Below are 15,548 nucleotides of genomic sequence, written 5' to 3'. Positions count from 1 at the left end.
TGCGGGTGTATTGTATGGACCCCATCCCGTACCCCAGTGCGGGTATATTGTATGGACCCCATCCCGTACCCCAGTGCGGGTATATTGTATGGACCCCATCCCGTACCCCAGTGCGGGTATATTGTATGGACCCCATGCCGTACCCCAGTGTGGGTATATTGTATGGACCCCATACCGTACCCCAGTGCGGGTATATTGTATGGACCCCATACCGTACCCCAGTGCGGGTATATTGTATGGACCCCATACCGTACCCCCTCTTCCTGACGGCGCTCTGTGCCGTGCCGCGGTCCCGCTCTAGCTGCAGGGGTAGCGTGTGTGGACGAGCCTGATTTATGTCGTGCTTATACCAGGAATGGGGTGGCTGGAGTCGGCGGAGGGCGAGCCGGCTCCACTGCTGTCCGCTCGTGTTTACATTAGTGATTTATGGCCGCCGCTCTTGTTTTGAGGTTTTTTTTTTTGCGTCCGGTGACCGTGACAGTTGTTACATTACATTACATTACATTACAGGCATTTAGCAGACGCTCTTATCCAGAGCGACTTACACAACTTTTACACAGCATTTTACATTGTATCCATTTATACAGCTGGATATATACTGAAGAAATTCTGGTTAAGTACCTTGCTCAAGGGTACAACGGCAGTGTGTGTCCTGACCCGGGAATCGAACCTGCGACCTTTCGGTTACAAGCCCAGTTCCTTACCCACTGTGCCGCACTCCCTAGTTGTGCGGTTCTTATGGGCCTGGACAAGGGAGATGCAGTAGGTCGGTAGGCACCAGAGACTGAGACGATTTTAAAAAATATTTTTTTTACACGCATACTGCGTTTAACATGCGTGCAGCGTTCCTGTCCTTAATGAAAACACGAGTGGAAGCGCTTTTTTAAAGCAGTGTTCCCGTGCCGTTTGTTTACGACGGTGAAACTCATTGGTCCCGTTGTTAAGCTGTACTCACCATGTCAGCACTTAGACAATGCAGAGGGTGCTGCAATGCTGTTAAAGCACGGGAATAGAGAGAGAGAGAGAGGGAGGGAGAGAGAGAGAGGGAGGGAGGGAGAGAGAGAGAGAGAGAGAGAGAGGGAGGGAGAGAGAGAGAGAGTTACCGGGAGAGATGGGGGATGAGGGGACGGACAGAGAGCGAGGGAACAGAGGGGCCAGGAGAGAAAGAGAGCGGGTGTCGTGGCGACGGAGGGAGACTGGGAGACGGAGAGCGGATGGCATTTGGGCTGCACCCCAGAGACGGGGGATGACCTAATCTGGGGGGCCCGCGGTGTCCCAGTACAGGTTGACCCCCCCACCCCCACCCCCCCGGGACTGATCATCTGAACAGCTCTCTTTTGTTCTCCCAAAAATATCTCCATTGTCATAACCCCCTCCACAACCCCCCCCCCCCACCCCCCACCCCATCAAATGCAACCCCGTGCCCCACCGCCACCCACACCCCCCCCACCCCCCGCCCCGCAGCTTCCCCACAAATACCAACAGGTGCCTGCTGGAGTCGGTCAGGAGACTAAACACACACCCCCCACCCCCCTCCTCCCCCCCCCCACCCCCCTCCGCCCCCCTTCCCCGCCATGCCCGCCGGCCAATCGGGAGAGGCCATCTCGGGGAAAACAGCCGCCCTTGCAAGCGGCTCACGCACGCAGGGGCACCGCCGCCTGTTCGCAGTGGACGGTTGGCATAGCTGCGCCGTGCCTGTCGCCAGCTCGAGGGCAAAGGGGGTGTTTTCTGGGACCCCTCAAGGGCTCGAACCCAGTGCCGCCGGCAGGACCGCTCCTGGAGTCGCTCCCTCTCGTGTGGCGACGCCCCCCCCCCCCCCCCCCCGTTCCTGTTCCACGGCGCTGGACTTCGACAGGTGCGTCACCCAAAAAACTTTGTGTGAGCCTTCTTTTATCACTCCCTGAGAACGAGGACGAGGATGAGGATGACGAAGACGTGCGGGGTGCTGTGGATGCTCTGGGCCAGCGTCCTGCTCGCTCTCTCAGGTGAGACCGATTCCACGGGACGCCGTAAGGGGGGGGGGGGGGGGGGGGGGGCGTTTTATCGTTCACTCCGGGGCGGGGGGCGTAAATTCACTGCAAATTCAGCAGCAGCAGAAGGACACGGCGGACGTGCGCACGTTAAAATATCCAGTGTTTACCGAACAATAGCCGCGTTTACGAGTCCACAGGGGACTGTATCCTGGTGTGAAATGCTCTCGCACAGAGAAGATTTAACACTTAGCGTTTCGCTGCCTAAAAGACCATTTGGTTAAGAAAAAATAACAGCAGTACATTTCTGCTCCGGGTAGTGTCTTTTAGTAAATCAGGCTTAGGAGAATGTCCTGTTTGATTAGTGATGTCTGTTCCAATGTGCAGAAACACATTTCCCTTATCTAATTTAGCCACTTTAAGAAGGCACATCAAAGAAGGCACATCTGAATAATAATAAAAGTGTTGTTTTTTTGTAACATTGTGAAGACTTCACTAACTCCGTCCCCTAATCTCAAAGATTTGTTGCCATTTTTCAGACCTCTCTGAGAGACAGACGGAGCCACACCATGAGGACAATGCAGAGAGAGAGAGAGAGAGAGAGAGAGAGAGAAACCGTTTTTTTTAGACCTCCACCGGTTCTGTAATTCTTTTCCGTTTAAGTCGCGCTCTGTGGTGGATTGATTGGGTCTCAGAGAAGACGGCGGGACCGTTAGTGCATTCCGAGCGGCTGATGATAATGGGCCGGGTGATTCGGTCCCCCCGCTCAGACGCTTTCGGGAAAGTCGTTAAAGCGATTACTTCAGGGGCTACGTTGGGCTTCTCAAAATCAAGCAATCTCGCCTCTCCCTAACGAGGAGAGGGGAGGGTAGGTTTGGAGATTTAATGCGATCATTAGGCACCAGGCCGCAGCTCCACCCCCTTGAGGGTCACATGGTCACATTTTTATTATTGGGGACTGTTCTGGGAACAGCTCACTGTTTAAGCTCTCTGGTCATGTTTTTGGTCTTGGGGACTGTTCTCAGAACAGCATATTATTTAAGCTCTCTGGTCATGTTTTTGGTCTTGGGGACTGTTCTCAGAACAGAATATTATTTAAGCTCTCTGGTCATGTTTTTGGTCTTGGGGACTGTTCTCAGAACAGCATATTATTTAAGCTCTCTGGTCATGTGTTTGGTCTTGGGGACTGTTCTCAGAACAGAATATTATTTAAGCTCTCTGGTCATGTTTTTGTTCTTTGGGGAATGGGGACTGTTCTGAGAACAGCTCACTATTTAAGCTCTCTGGTCATGTTTTTGTTCTTTGGGAACTTTTCTGGGAACCGCTGTGGTCAGCAGGGAAAATATCGGCATTTATGGCTTCATCTGAGGAGCAGACATGGCTGCCGCCAGTGTCAGTGGGATTAAAGGAGAGAGAGAGAGAGAGAGAGAGAGAGAGAGAGAGAGAGAGAGAGAGAGAGAGAGAGAGAGAGAGTAAGAGAATGAGAGAGAGAGAGAGAGAGAGAGAGAGAGAATGAGAGAGAGAGAGAGAGAGAGAGAGAGAGAGAGAGAGAGAGAGAGAGAGAGAGAGAGAGAGAGAGAGAGAGTAAGAGAATGAGAGAGAGAGAGAGAGAGAGAGAGAGAGAGAGAGAGAGAGAGTAAGAGAATGAGAGAGAGAGAGAGAGAGAGAGAGAGAGAGAGAGAGAGAGAGTAAGAGAATGAGAGAGAGAGAGAGAGAGAGAGAGAGAGAGAGAGAGAGAGAGAGAGAGAGAGAGAGAGAGAGAGAGAGAGAGAGAGAGAGAGAGAGAGAGAGAGAGAGAGAGTAAGAGAATGAGAGAGAGAGAGAGAGAGAGAGAGAGAGAGAGAGAGAGAGAGAGAGAGAGAGAGAGAGAGAGAGAGAGAGAGTAAGAGAATGAGAGAGAGAGAGAGAGAGAGAGAGAGAGAGAGAGAGAGAGAGAGTAAGAGAATGAGAGAGAGAGAGAGAGAGAGAGAGAGAGAGAGAGAGAGAGAGAGAGAGAGAGTGGGGAATTGTAAATGTAACAGTGCGGGCAGCACAGATGCCTTTTTGTTGTTGTGCTAATGAAGGCAGTTGAATTGAGTTGAATTGGCATAAATAGGTGAAGGAAGTGAAAGTGAAACAGTTTTGTTGTTTTGTTGTGCCGCTTACGTCGCGCTCTTGTGCGAATGCGTATTTGTTCCCTCTGCTTCTTACATGCTTTGGAAGTGCAAATCATGTTTGTCACATAAAAAGAATGCCGCCATTGGCACTGGCAAATTGAAATTTTGTATTTCAAAGACAGAGAGAGAGGGAGAGTCAGAGTCTACTTCCCATTCTGTGTCTTTCTTCCTTTACCTCTTCTTACCCGGCTCTTTCTCTGTTTATCTCCTCCTCCGCCATGTTTCTGTGAGCCATCTTTTGTTTCTCACAATTGTGTCATATCCTGTGTTCTACTACCCACACCTGTGCTGTATCCTGTGCTTGATCCTGTATTGTAACTTGTGCTTTATCCTGTGTTGGAACCTGTGCTCTATCCTGTGTTGTAACCTGTGATCTATCCTGTGCTTTATCCTGTGTTGTAAGCTGTGCTCTATACTGTGTTGGAACCTGTGCTCTATCCTATGTTGGAATCTGTGATCTAGCCTGTGCTGTAACCTGTGCTGTATCCTGTGTTGTAACCTGTGTTGTAACCTGTGGTCTATGCTATGTGGTAACCTGTGGTCTGTGCTGTGTTGTAACCTGTGCTGTATCCTGTGTTGTAGCCTGTGTTGTAACCTGTGCTGTATCCTGTGTTGTAGCCTGTGTTGTAACCTGTGCTGTATCCTGCGCTGTGGCATCCAGGTGCTTCAGAGACTGAGCGGCTGCTGCTGAAGAAGCTGTTTAAGGACTACAACCTGAAGGTGCGGCCCGCACGCACCTGGGACGAGAAGGTGACTGTGCGGGTGGGGATGACCCTCTCCCAGCTGATCGGCCTGGTATGATACATCACCCCCCCCCCCCACTCATGCTCTAACACACACACATGCACACACATACACACTACACTCACATACTCACATGTACTACACACACACATACACACTACACTCACATACTCACATGTACTACACACACACATACACACACATAATCACATATACTACACACACATACTCACACTACACGCACACACACAAACACGCTACACACACATACTCACACTACACAAACACACGCTACACACACATACTCACATGGACTACACACACACACACACACACATAATCACATATACTACACACACATACTCACACTACACGCACACACACAAACACGCTACACACACATACTCACACTACACACACATACGGACACACATACACTACACACACATACTACACACACACATACACACACATGCATACACATACACACTACACACACAAGCACTACACACACACATACGCAGACACACACACACACTCACATTACACACACACACACACAATCCCTTTTGTCAAAATAAAACTTTGACATAGCTTGCAAGGTTGAAACAGTTGAAGGAAATTATTAGTCTGGAGAAGTGTGCAACATTGTGTTACGGTAATTAACACATTTATTGAAAAGCGTAATTCTTTTGGAACTCAATTATCTCAATTAACTCAATTATATCTTAATGAGCTTCTCCAGAGAGCAACAGAGAGGAGGAAAACAAAACATGCAGTGTGTCACCCCTCTCTCCCTTCCACCTTCATCTCTCTCTCTCTCTCTCTCTCTCTCTCTCATTCTCTCTCTCTCCCTTCCACCTTCATCTCTCTCTCTCTCTCTCATTCTCTCTCTCTCACTCTCCTCTTCATCTCTCTCTCTCTCTCTCTCTCTCTCTCTCTCACCCACTCACCTTTCCCTCACTTTTTCTGGAGCTCAACCTCAGTGTTCAGTGTTATTTTCCATCTGGAACGGAGGGGGTGAGCACACAGCTGGGAATCTCTGTCCACAGCCGATCCGCCAAGCCGCACCCGTCGGGTACAGAATGTTCCCGCAAGGTTCCTTTTGGGTTGCGGCAACGTTGTCATTTATTCTTTGCTTGGCAAGCGCCGTTATCTGGAGCAAAGTCATCACGGCAAGATGTGAGGGCGTGACAAAAGGCAACGTGGGGGATTTGATCGGGGAATTTAAATTCGTGAAAGGGAAGAACGGAATGTACATATTTGCAGGTGGAATTCTTTGACTAGAACAAAGGGGCACAGGTGGAAATGAGCCAAAGGTGAATTCTGCACGGATATCAGGAGGGATTTTTTTTTTGTTGCAAAGCGAGTTATCAGTGTGCAGAACAGTACACCAGGCCATGGAGTTGAGGCAGAGGCCCTTGGGTTTCAAAGTCCAGGGCGCTGTTTCACAAAGCGGGATTATGGAGTTAGCTGGATGAGTGCACCGAGTAATCTGGGTCATGGACTGCATTATAAAGAGCTGTTCCGAGATTTGCTCAGTGCAGTTATCCAGCTAACCCAGTAACCCGATGGGCGACATAGCTCAGGAGGTAAGACCGATTGTCTGGCAGTCGGAGGGTTGCCGGTTCAAACCCCGCCCTGGGCATGTCGAAGTGTCCTTGAGCAAGACACCTAACCCCTAACTGCTCTGGCGAATGAGAGGCATCAATTGTAAAGCGCTTTGGATAAAAGCGCTATATAAATGCAGTCCATTTACCATTTACCAACCCTGCTTTGTGGAATGCCCCCAAGGGCCCTGCTGTAAAAAGCAGGATTACTGAGTTAGCTGGCTGATTGTTCTGAGTAAAACCTGGAAAAGCTTGTTTTACGTCAGTCCGTGTTCCAGATTTGGGAAGGGTTCCGGGTTTTACTCAGCACAGCTATCTAGCGAACTCGCTAACCCTGCTTCCTGAAACAGGGCCCTGGTCTGATCCAGTGCTGGATACTCTGTCGTTTGTTAGCGTATGGCCAGCCTAGATTGGCTGAATTCCTCGTGTTCTTATATTCTTGCGGCAACATGGCTACGTCATATCAGCGCGCACGTAGAGGCCAATAGTTAGCGATGGAATAACAGGAATATGGCGTTATAACGTGTTCCATTCAGGCTCTGGAGTCAGGGGCACTTGTACTTTTACAACCTGCGATGTTGGGAGGTTTTGGGTGGCCTCAGTTTAGCCAGTATCTCTGGCTCGGCAAGCAGGAGCTTCGAAGAGAACGCAAACCTCTTTGGTACAGTTACAACAGATTCAGCGCGTGAGTGCGTAAGGTTTAGCACGAGGCTAACGTGTTTATTTTTTCGCCGCCGCTCTGTTCGATCTCCTCTGCAGAACGAGAAGAACGAGGAGATGACAACCAACGTTTTCATGAACCTGGTGAGTCTGGAATGTTCCGGGAACCGACGTCCCCCCCCCCCCCCGGCCCCCCCCGCCCCCCCCGCCCCCGCCTAAATTGACTTGTCACTTTTTATAAGTGTGTATTATTTCATCTTTATCGCTCTCACGTGCTCCGTCTCTCCTCCATCAACTCCATTTCTTCCTGGGGGCTAATTAAAGTCATAATGAGCTTCACTGGTTAGACGGCGTTGTACGTGCCCAAGGAAATAAGTGATGTTTTACTTTAAATAAGTGATTTATAACAGCAGCAACAGCCTTCCAAATGATAACAGTGATTAAAAAAAAGAGAAAAATTAACTACTACCTCTCTCTCTTTCTCTCTCTGTCTCTCCCCCTCCCTCCTTCCAGGCATGGACAGACTATAGGCTTACCTGGGTTCCTGAGGCGTTTGATAACATTACCGTTCTGAGAATTCCTCCAAACAAGGTGTGGCGTCCCGACATCTACCTCATAAACAAGTGAGTGTCGACTCGTCTATCAGGTGAATAATGGGGCAGGAGAGGTTGTTGGGTGGCTCATCCTGTAAAGGCACCGTTGCAGAGTGCGGGTGGTATCGAATCCAGACTGTGCCAGTGCCAGCTGTGACCGGCAATCAGAGTAAAGCATAAATCACAGTAAAAATGTGTTAAGTTAGTGTTAATTTTGGTGTTTTTGCTCCTTAAGGCCGATATCTTCAGTGTGTGTGTCTGCCCTGTAGTGATGTAGGAGTCTGTCCGCGATCCTCTCGATCATTCGGTGCGTGCCTGTGTCCGTCCCGCAGTAACGACGGGCAGTTCGACGTGGCTCTGTACGTGAACGTGCTGGTGAACTGCAACGGGACGGTCAACTGGCTTCCTCCCGCCATCTACCGGAGCTCCTGCTCCATAGAGGTACCCCTTGCGCCCCGTCCCGCACGGGGAGGGGTCTAATCCCGCCTGTGTTCACCAGAAACTGGACTGAGGAGAGGGACGCATCGAGCTACCAACGTGTTGCCAATGACTGAGTTTCATTAGCCAATAAAAAAACACTGCATCCCGTAACTACGATTTGTCAAGATCTGTGAAATCAGTGATTCCCTGAACTCCTCCCACTCTGAGATTCATGAAGCCCCACTGTCTCATTCTAATGTGATTTGACCCTGTAAACATGGCTGTAATTAGGACAGCTGATCAGCTGATGTAATTTAGCTCAGAGAATAATAAGAATATTCAAGGGAATATCATTAGACGTGCTGGGAGTCCATTCCCCTCCCGAACACAGGGGGCGCACTTAAGATGGTGCGAATGGGGATGCCCCTGTTTCAACTGATCAGCCCCTCATGTTGCCATGATTGCGGCGTTACCTCCCCTCCCGTCCTCCAGGTGGCATACTTCCCTTTCGACTGGCAGAACTGTTCCATGGTGTTCCGCTCCTACACGTATGACGCCTCGGAAGTGGACCTGCAGTACGCGCTGGACGATGACGGCCAGGAGATCCATGAGATCATCATCGACGAGAACGCCTTCACTGGTTAGTGGCGAGTGGGGACAGCGATGGCATGACAAAGAATTCAGAAACATATTTGAACAGGTGGTTGTTAAAAAAAAATACCGAAAGGGGTCATAGGTTAAACAGATAAAAATGCTTATAATGCTAATAGTGCTAACTGCAGTGCTAACAATGCTAACTACAGTGCTAGCAATGCTAAATGCATTACTAACAGTGCTAACTGCAGTGCTGACAGTGCTAACTGATGAGAACAGCGCTAATTGCAGTGCTAGCAATGCTAACTACAATGCTAGCAATGCTAAATGCATTACTAACAGTGCTAACTGCAGTGCTGACAGTGCTAGCTGATGAGAACAGCGCTAATTGCAGTGCTAGCAATGCTAACTGCAGGGATGACGCTCTCTTCCTGTCCTTCCCGCTGACAGAGAACGGCGAGTGGCAGATCTGCCACACGCCGTCCAGGAAGAACGTCCGCGACGACCTGTACGAGGACATCACCTTCTACCTGATCATCGAGAGGAAGCCGCTCTTCTACATCATCAACATCATAGTGCCCTGCATCCTCACCAGCATCCTGGCCATCTTCGTCTTCTACCTGCCCCCCGGTGCTGGTGAGGAACTCGGGAAGTAGCCCGTGACAGCCCAACTAACCGAGCCAACGGGGACCACCCGCCCCCCCTCAGTTTCCACCAGGGGGGTCGAGCGCCAACGACAGTAGGCACCTGTACAGCTCCATCTGTACAGGTATCTACTGCCAGCTCGGGCTGGGCACTATATCGCCTGGCGTAAGCCCCGCGCGTCGTCTGGCGGCCGCACGGGTGCCTGAGTGTCCCGTCCCGCCCCGCCAGCCGTCAGGCGTGAGAGGCGCCCTTGCACGCGACCCCCCCTCCACGGTGCCGGGGGTCGCCCCGCGAGCGCTGGGACGTCCCGACCTCTCATCCCGGTCCAAGGGCACCGGCGTCCCGCTCCGATTAATCCCTCTGACGCTCCCTGCACAGTCGCCAGTCTCCAACTAAAAATGACCCGGTTTCCGCGGCGACGGGAGACGAACGGTCTCGCTCAGCAGAGGTCGGGTTGGTTTAGGTTGGTGAGGCTTCCTTTGACGACCTTCCTTCGGCGTTAGTTCGTCTCGATGGTGCCCCAGTGCACAGAAGCTTCCAGTTGGTCTCAGTGACAAAACTACTTTAAAAAAAAAAAAATGTGTATATCCTCATCCTTAGAAATGTGGCTCTTTGGATCAAACTCTGGGGTGCTGTGATTGTGTGACCTCCGTGTGGTCATTACTCATATAAACACTTCATCCTCAAGAGCTGCTTTCAGAGAGCCGGGTTAGCAAATCACACGATGAAAAACGTTTACTGTCGGTTGCCGTGGATACAGGAATCTTGTGCACAAAACAGATTATAAATGTTTGTGCCAAAGCAGCATGTCCTCTGCATGTCCCTTCGCACCACAGTCCGGTCAGGATGTTTAATTTTGGAAGGAGCAGGTGTAAACAGTGGAGTAAATCTATTTAGGTCAGTGCAGTTACAAGCTCGGTTTATGTACGGCACCAGTGCCATTTTGAGAGCATACTGTGGGTATCCACGTATGCAGATGATGTAAGTTCGGAGAAAGCCAGTTTGTTGGTGCAGGTGTAAGTTTGGAGTCAGCCAGTTTGTTGGCGCAGGTGTAAGTTTGGAGTCAGCCTGTTTGTTGGTGCAGGTGTGAGTTGGGAGTCAGCCTGTTTGCTGTGCCCCAGGTGAGAAGATGACCCTCTCCATCTCCGTGCTCATCGCCCTGACTGTCTTCATGCTCCTGCTGGCGGACCGGGTCCCCGAGACGTCGCTGGGGATCCCCATCATCGTCAACTACGTCATGTTCACCATGATCCTGGTCACCTTCTCCGTCATCCTCAGCGTGGTGGTGCTCAACCTGCACCACCGCACCCCCAGCACCCACCACATGCCCCTGTGGGTGCGCAAGGTGAGCCACCGTCACGGGGGTGCCGTTCCGTTCCCTGCTGGCCTCTATGCAAAAAAAGCCAATCCGTTGTCTTCGTGGAGTCCGTAAGTGAACGCCAGGTGCTCCAGATCAGGGGTTTTGAACCCTGTTTTGCTCTGCTCCCAGGTGTTCATCGACCTGCTCCCGAAGTACCTGGGCATGCAGAGGCCCCGCCCAGAGCGCGCCCTGGAGGCGGAGCCCAGAGAGGACACGCCCACATCCCATCCCATGTCCCATATGGACGGACGGAGGCCGGGCACGGAGTACTTCATCCGAAAAATCAATCCCCAGCTGCTGTTGCCCTGGAAAGGCAGGTAATAATAATATTAACAATGATGACAACGGTAATAACATTAGCTAACCTATGCACCATGCATTTTAAGTAGGTTTAAGACTCGTTGTAATCATGGCTGTGTCTTAAAGTGACAAAGCAGGACCGTTTAGAGTTTAGTTATGAATGCCCAGTCACACTCAGAACCAAAAGCATAATGCATAACCACGGCCACTTACCATGCGCAAGCAGTTACATCAGAGAGAGTTTTATCCTTCATCACCAGTCTCGGGCAGTTCCTGTGGAGTGGTTTCACTGTCAGGAGAGACGAGTGAGCGGTAGCGAGCAGCTTGTTCAGGGGAAGCCCTGGTTTACACACACTCTATGGTACCAAGTGGTTCCTTCAGGGGAAGCCCTTGTTTACACGCATTCTATGGTAGCGAGTGGCGTGGGCGCCTGAGCGCCCTGTCCCGCCAGCCGTCAGTTCCCCAAAGGCATGAGAGGAGCCCCGTGCGCCCCCTCCATGGGCGCGGGGGTCAGAAACAGACCGCGCTGACCGCTGGCGCTGGAACGTCCCACCTTTCATGCCTGTCCAAGGGCACTGGCACCCCGCTCCATTTAATCCCTCTGACCCTCCCTGCACAGTCGCCAGTCTCCGGCCCTCTGTTTGCTTTGGGCATTAGAGAGTAATCCCACAGAGGGGGGGGGCGGGGGGGCGGGGGGGGGCTAAGGGGGGACAGAGGGGCGGGGGGGCTGCTCCAGAGAATTGCTCCGTTTCAAACTGAGAGGGACACGGGCACCTGGTTCTGTCCTGTGCCTGACTCTCCCTGTCAGAGAGCTCGTTAGAGGGCGAGTGGTGTCCTTTCAAATCTGCTGGTGTGTGTGCGTTTGTGTGTGTGTGTGCGTGTGTGCGTGTGTGTGAGAGTGTTTGCGTGTGTGCATGTGCTCGTGTCTATGTGCTCACGTCTATGTTAAATTTAATGCGGTTGTGCATGTGTCTGTGTTCATCTTTCTATGGATGTGTGTGGATGGGTGGGTGTGTGTGTGTGTGTGTGTGTACGTATGTACTGTATGTGTAGTTCTGTGTTTGTGTGACAGGAATTGCAGACATTCACAGCGCTTACATAGCTGAGCTTCAGACCTCACCCCCCCTCCCCCCCCCCCCCCCCACTCCCCCTCACTCCTCGTCCTCACAGCTCCCGGTGAAATGGGCTGGACTCGCTAACCTGACTGTACTGACAGGAATTTGGCGCACCGCTGGACTGGCGTTGACCTCGACCGGCCCCATAGTGAGATGCCAACACCCCCCTCTCCCCTCCCCCCACCCCCTCACGGTGCCCGACCGCGCCCTCTGCCCTACGAGTGGCTTGGTGCCTCGCGCCACGGGAACACAGAGTCCAGGAAATAATTCGGCTTCGTACGTGATGTACGAACAGACCAGGGCCGTGCGTGATTGGTCAGAGCTGCGGTGCTGCTGTGGCGAATCGAATCACAGCACAGCTGTGTTGTTGGTGTGGTTGCTAGCATTAGCGCGTTGTTGACGTTGCACACGCACTCTCTGGACTGGGAATGACGTTAGCCAGGTCTGGTACTCTTGCTCATGTACCTCAGGTAGAGTTAGGCACATACTGTACATTCTCTTACATTGTAAGTTGGTCTAGTGTGTGTGTGTGTGTGTGTGGGCATGTATGACTATCTTTGTGAGAACCAAATGTTCCCACAAGAATAGAAAGATGAGGAAAATTACGCAAGGTGGGTCCCCACAAGTGCTGATGCCCACAAGTTCAAGAGGCTGTTTTAGGGTTAGGACTTAAGGTAAGGGTTATATTCATTCCGTAACCTCTAACCATAACCCCAACCACTACATGCCTAACCTTAACCCTAACCTTAACCGAATTGTAAGTCAATGGGAAGTCCTCACAAGTATAGCAATACAAATGTGTGTGAGTGTGTGTGTGTGTGTGAGTGTTTGTCTCCCAGACACTGCCCTGGTAGTTCCCATAAAATAAACGTTATAAAAATTAATTACACACTTGTGCACATTTATCGCTCTTTCATGCCTAAATCATTGCTGAGTATTGTTATTGGGAATTACAAATGAGACACTCGTTCATGACTGGAAATTCAATTTTCCGATTCTGAAGAAGGATTTTGCTGAAGTGCTTCACGCAGTTGATTAATTTTTTTTCCCCTTTTGGCGAAACTCGCGTTTAATGACTGTTAATAAGCAGATATTAAGATGCTGTGCTTATTTGCAGTGCAGTACTCAAAGCTGTATGTGAAAAGGAGATGCGGATGCAGTGTGCATTGCAAAGCATGAGGCAGAGTCCGGATGGATGTGTGTTTGGAGGTGCAGTAAATGTATGTAAAAGGAAAGAGTGTTCAGGATGGATGTGTGTTGTATGTAAACGGAGAGATTCAGAAGGTGTTCAGGATGGATGTGTGTTGTGTGTAAAAGGAGAGATTCAGAAGGTGCTCAGGATGGATGTGTGTTGTGTGTAAAAGGAGAGATTCAGAAGGTGCTCAGGATGGATGTGTGTTGTGTGTAAAAGGAGAGATTCAGAAGGTGTTCAGGATGGATGTGTTGTGTGTAAAAGGAGAGATTCAGAAGGTGTTCAGGATGGATGTGTGTTGTATGTAAAAGGAGAGATGAGAGATTCAGAAGGTGTTCAGGATGGATGTGTGTTGTATGTAAAAGGAGAGATGAGAGATTCAGAAGGTGTTCAGGATGGATGTGTGTTGTGTGTAAAAGAAGAGATGAGAGATTCAGAGGTGTTCAGGATGGATGTGTGTTGTATGTAAAAAGAGAGATTCAGAAGGTGCTCAGGATGGATGTGTGTTGTGTGTAAAAGGAGAGATTCAGAAGGTGTTCAAGATGGATGTGTGTTGTGTGTAAAAGGAGAGATTCAGAAGGTGTTGAGGATGGATGTGTGTTGTATGTAAAACGAGAGATGAGAGATTCAGAAGGTGTTCAGGATGGATGTGTGTTGTATGTAAAAGGAGAGATGAGAGATTCAGAAGGTGTTCAGGATGGATGTGTGTTGTATGTAAAAGGAGAGATGAGAGATTCAGAAGGTGTTCAGGATGGATGTGTGTTGTGTGTAAAAGGAGAGATTCAGCAGGTGTTCATGCAGACATTTCAGCTGCTCCGGGCAGGAATAGCGGGGTCAAGGTCAGTGGGTGGAAATGTTCCGGAATGTGATGCTGCCAATCAGAATCAGCGTGTGTGCGTGCGTGCGTGGGTGCGTGCATGCCTGCGTGCGTGTGTGTGTGTGTGTGCATGTGTGTGTATGTGTGTATATGTGTGTGTGTGTGCTGTGTGTGTATGTGTGTGTGTGTGCTGCGTGTGTATGTGTGTGCATGTGCGTGTGCGTATGAGTGTGCGTGTGTGCCCTGATGTCTCTCTCTTGCCTGTGTTCTCTCAGGAGTGACAGTACAGTCCAGCTCCAGAGATACTTTGACACTGAGAGCTACTGCCTGATCCTCCCTCCAGACCTGAAGTCTGCAATCACTGCTGTCACTTACATAGCTGAGCAGCTGAGGAAACAGGACACTGACGGCACTGTAAGGCCCTGTTCTGTGTGTGTGTGTGTGTGTGCATGCATGTGTGTGTGTGTGTGTCTGTAGACCCTGTATGTATTCTTCCTGAATTCCCCAGTCCTCTCCCCTGTGTTTTTCAGTCTTTCTCTGACATCCATCCATCTGTGTCTGCAGATGACAGAAGACTGGCAGTACATCGCCATTGTTGTGGACAGACTGTTCCTGTGGCTCTTTGTGGTCATCACCACCCTGGGCACCCTGGCGTTGTTCCTGGACGCCAGCTTCAACTACACCCCGGACCAGCCCTTTGCCTGAGCCTAGTGCCTGGCTCCGCCCATTCGCTCGGCCAAGAAGCAGAGAGGACTACACTTCCCATGATTCCCGCGCTGACCTTTAGTCGCATTCCAAACCATGGCTTGGAATGCGCACCTCCTCCTTGGAAAGCCCTCAAATGCCCTCAGACCTCCCTTTGGAAATGATCAATCCGAGTGCTGTAACAAAGAGATCATTTGAGTGGCCAAGGCATGAGGCTTTAAGATGCAAAAGTATTAACTTCTCAGCACTATTAGTCCAGATCTCTTCCAAAATGGCTTCGGGAATCAGAACTTGTATAAGGAGACCGACTCACTAGATTGAATATGCACCATTATTATTAAATATTATACAGCTATCCAGAGGCAGCTAATTTATTATCCATTAGCATAAAACAATATCGTGACAATTGATTGTTTCTTTTATTGACATGTGGCATTTATTTATGGAGGTACAGTGAAAATACAACTGCTGCTATGACATCAACAGGGTTCGGTTCGCACTTGATGCTGGTGTTTTCATCTTCCGGTAGTTTAATACGTTAGTTCGCTAGTTTCTGTTTTTTTAACTCTCTGCATTTTTTCGAGGCTGTCAGTCACATGGGCCGTGGAATGCTCAGTCTGTTTGGCGGGAAAATTCTGGAAATCAGGCTGGGACTTAGAAGGGGGGG

At 50.3% G+C, this 15,548-nt stretch overlaps 1 protein-coding gene across 1 annotated transcript; it reads left to right on the top strand.

Annotated features, from left to right (window-relative positions):
* The first annotated feature begins 134 nt into the window (after window positions 1-134).
* chrnb1l (cholinergic receptor, nicotinic, beta 1 (muscle) like) lies at window positions 135-15,454 on the top strand. Its single transcript, XM_035408080.1, has 12 exons — window positions 135-139; window positions 1,906-1,985; window positions 4,788-4,921; window positions 7,240-7,284; window positions 7,654-7,763; window positions 8,066-8,174; window positions 8,646-8,793; window positions 9,198-9,383; window positions 10,514-10,737; window positions 10,882-11,069; window positions 14,452-14,590; window positions 14,741-15,454. The coding sequence occupies exons 1-12, from the start codon at window positions 135-137 to the stop codon at window positions 14,879-14,881; spliced, it is 1,509 nt and encodes a 502-aa protein (XP_035263971.1). The 3' UTR covers window positions 14,882-15,454.
* Window positions 15,455-15,548: the final 94 nt, after the last annotated feature.

This window comes from Anguilla anguilla, chromosome 3 (genome assembly GCF_013347855.1).
Source record: "Anguilla anguilla isolate fAngAng1 chromosome 3, fAngAng1.pri, whole genome shotgun sequence".
Classification (NCBI taxonomy): domain Eukaryota; kingdom Metazoa; phylum Chordata; class Actinopteri; order Anguilliformes; family Anguillidae; genus Anguilla; species Anguilla anguilla.
Note: the sequence above shows the minus strand (reverse complement) of the source record. Positions and strands in the feature narration are given on the sequence as shown.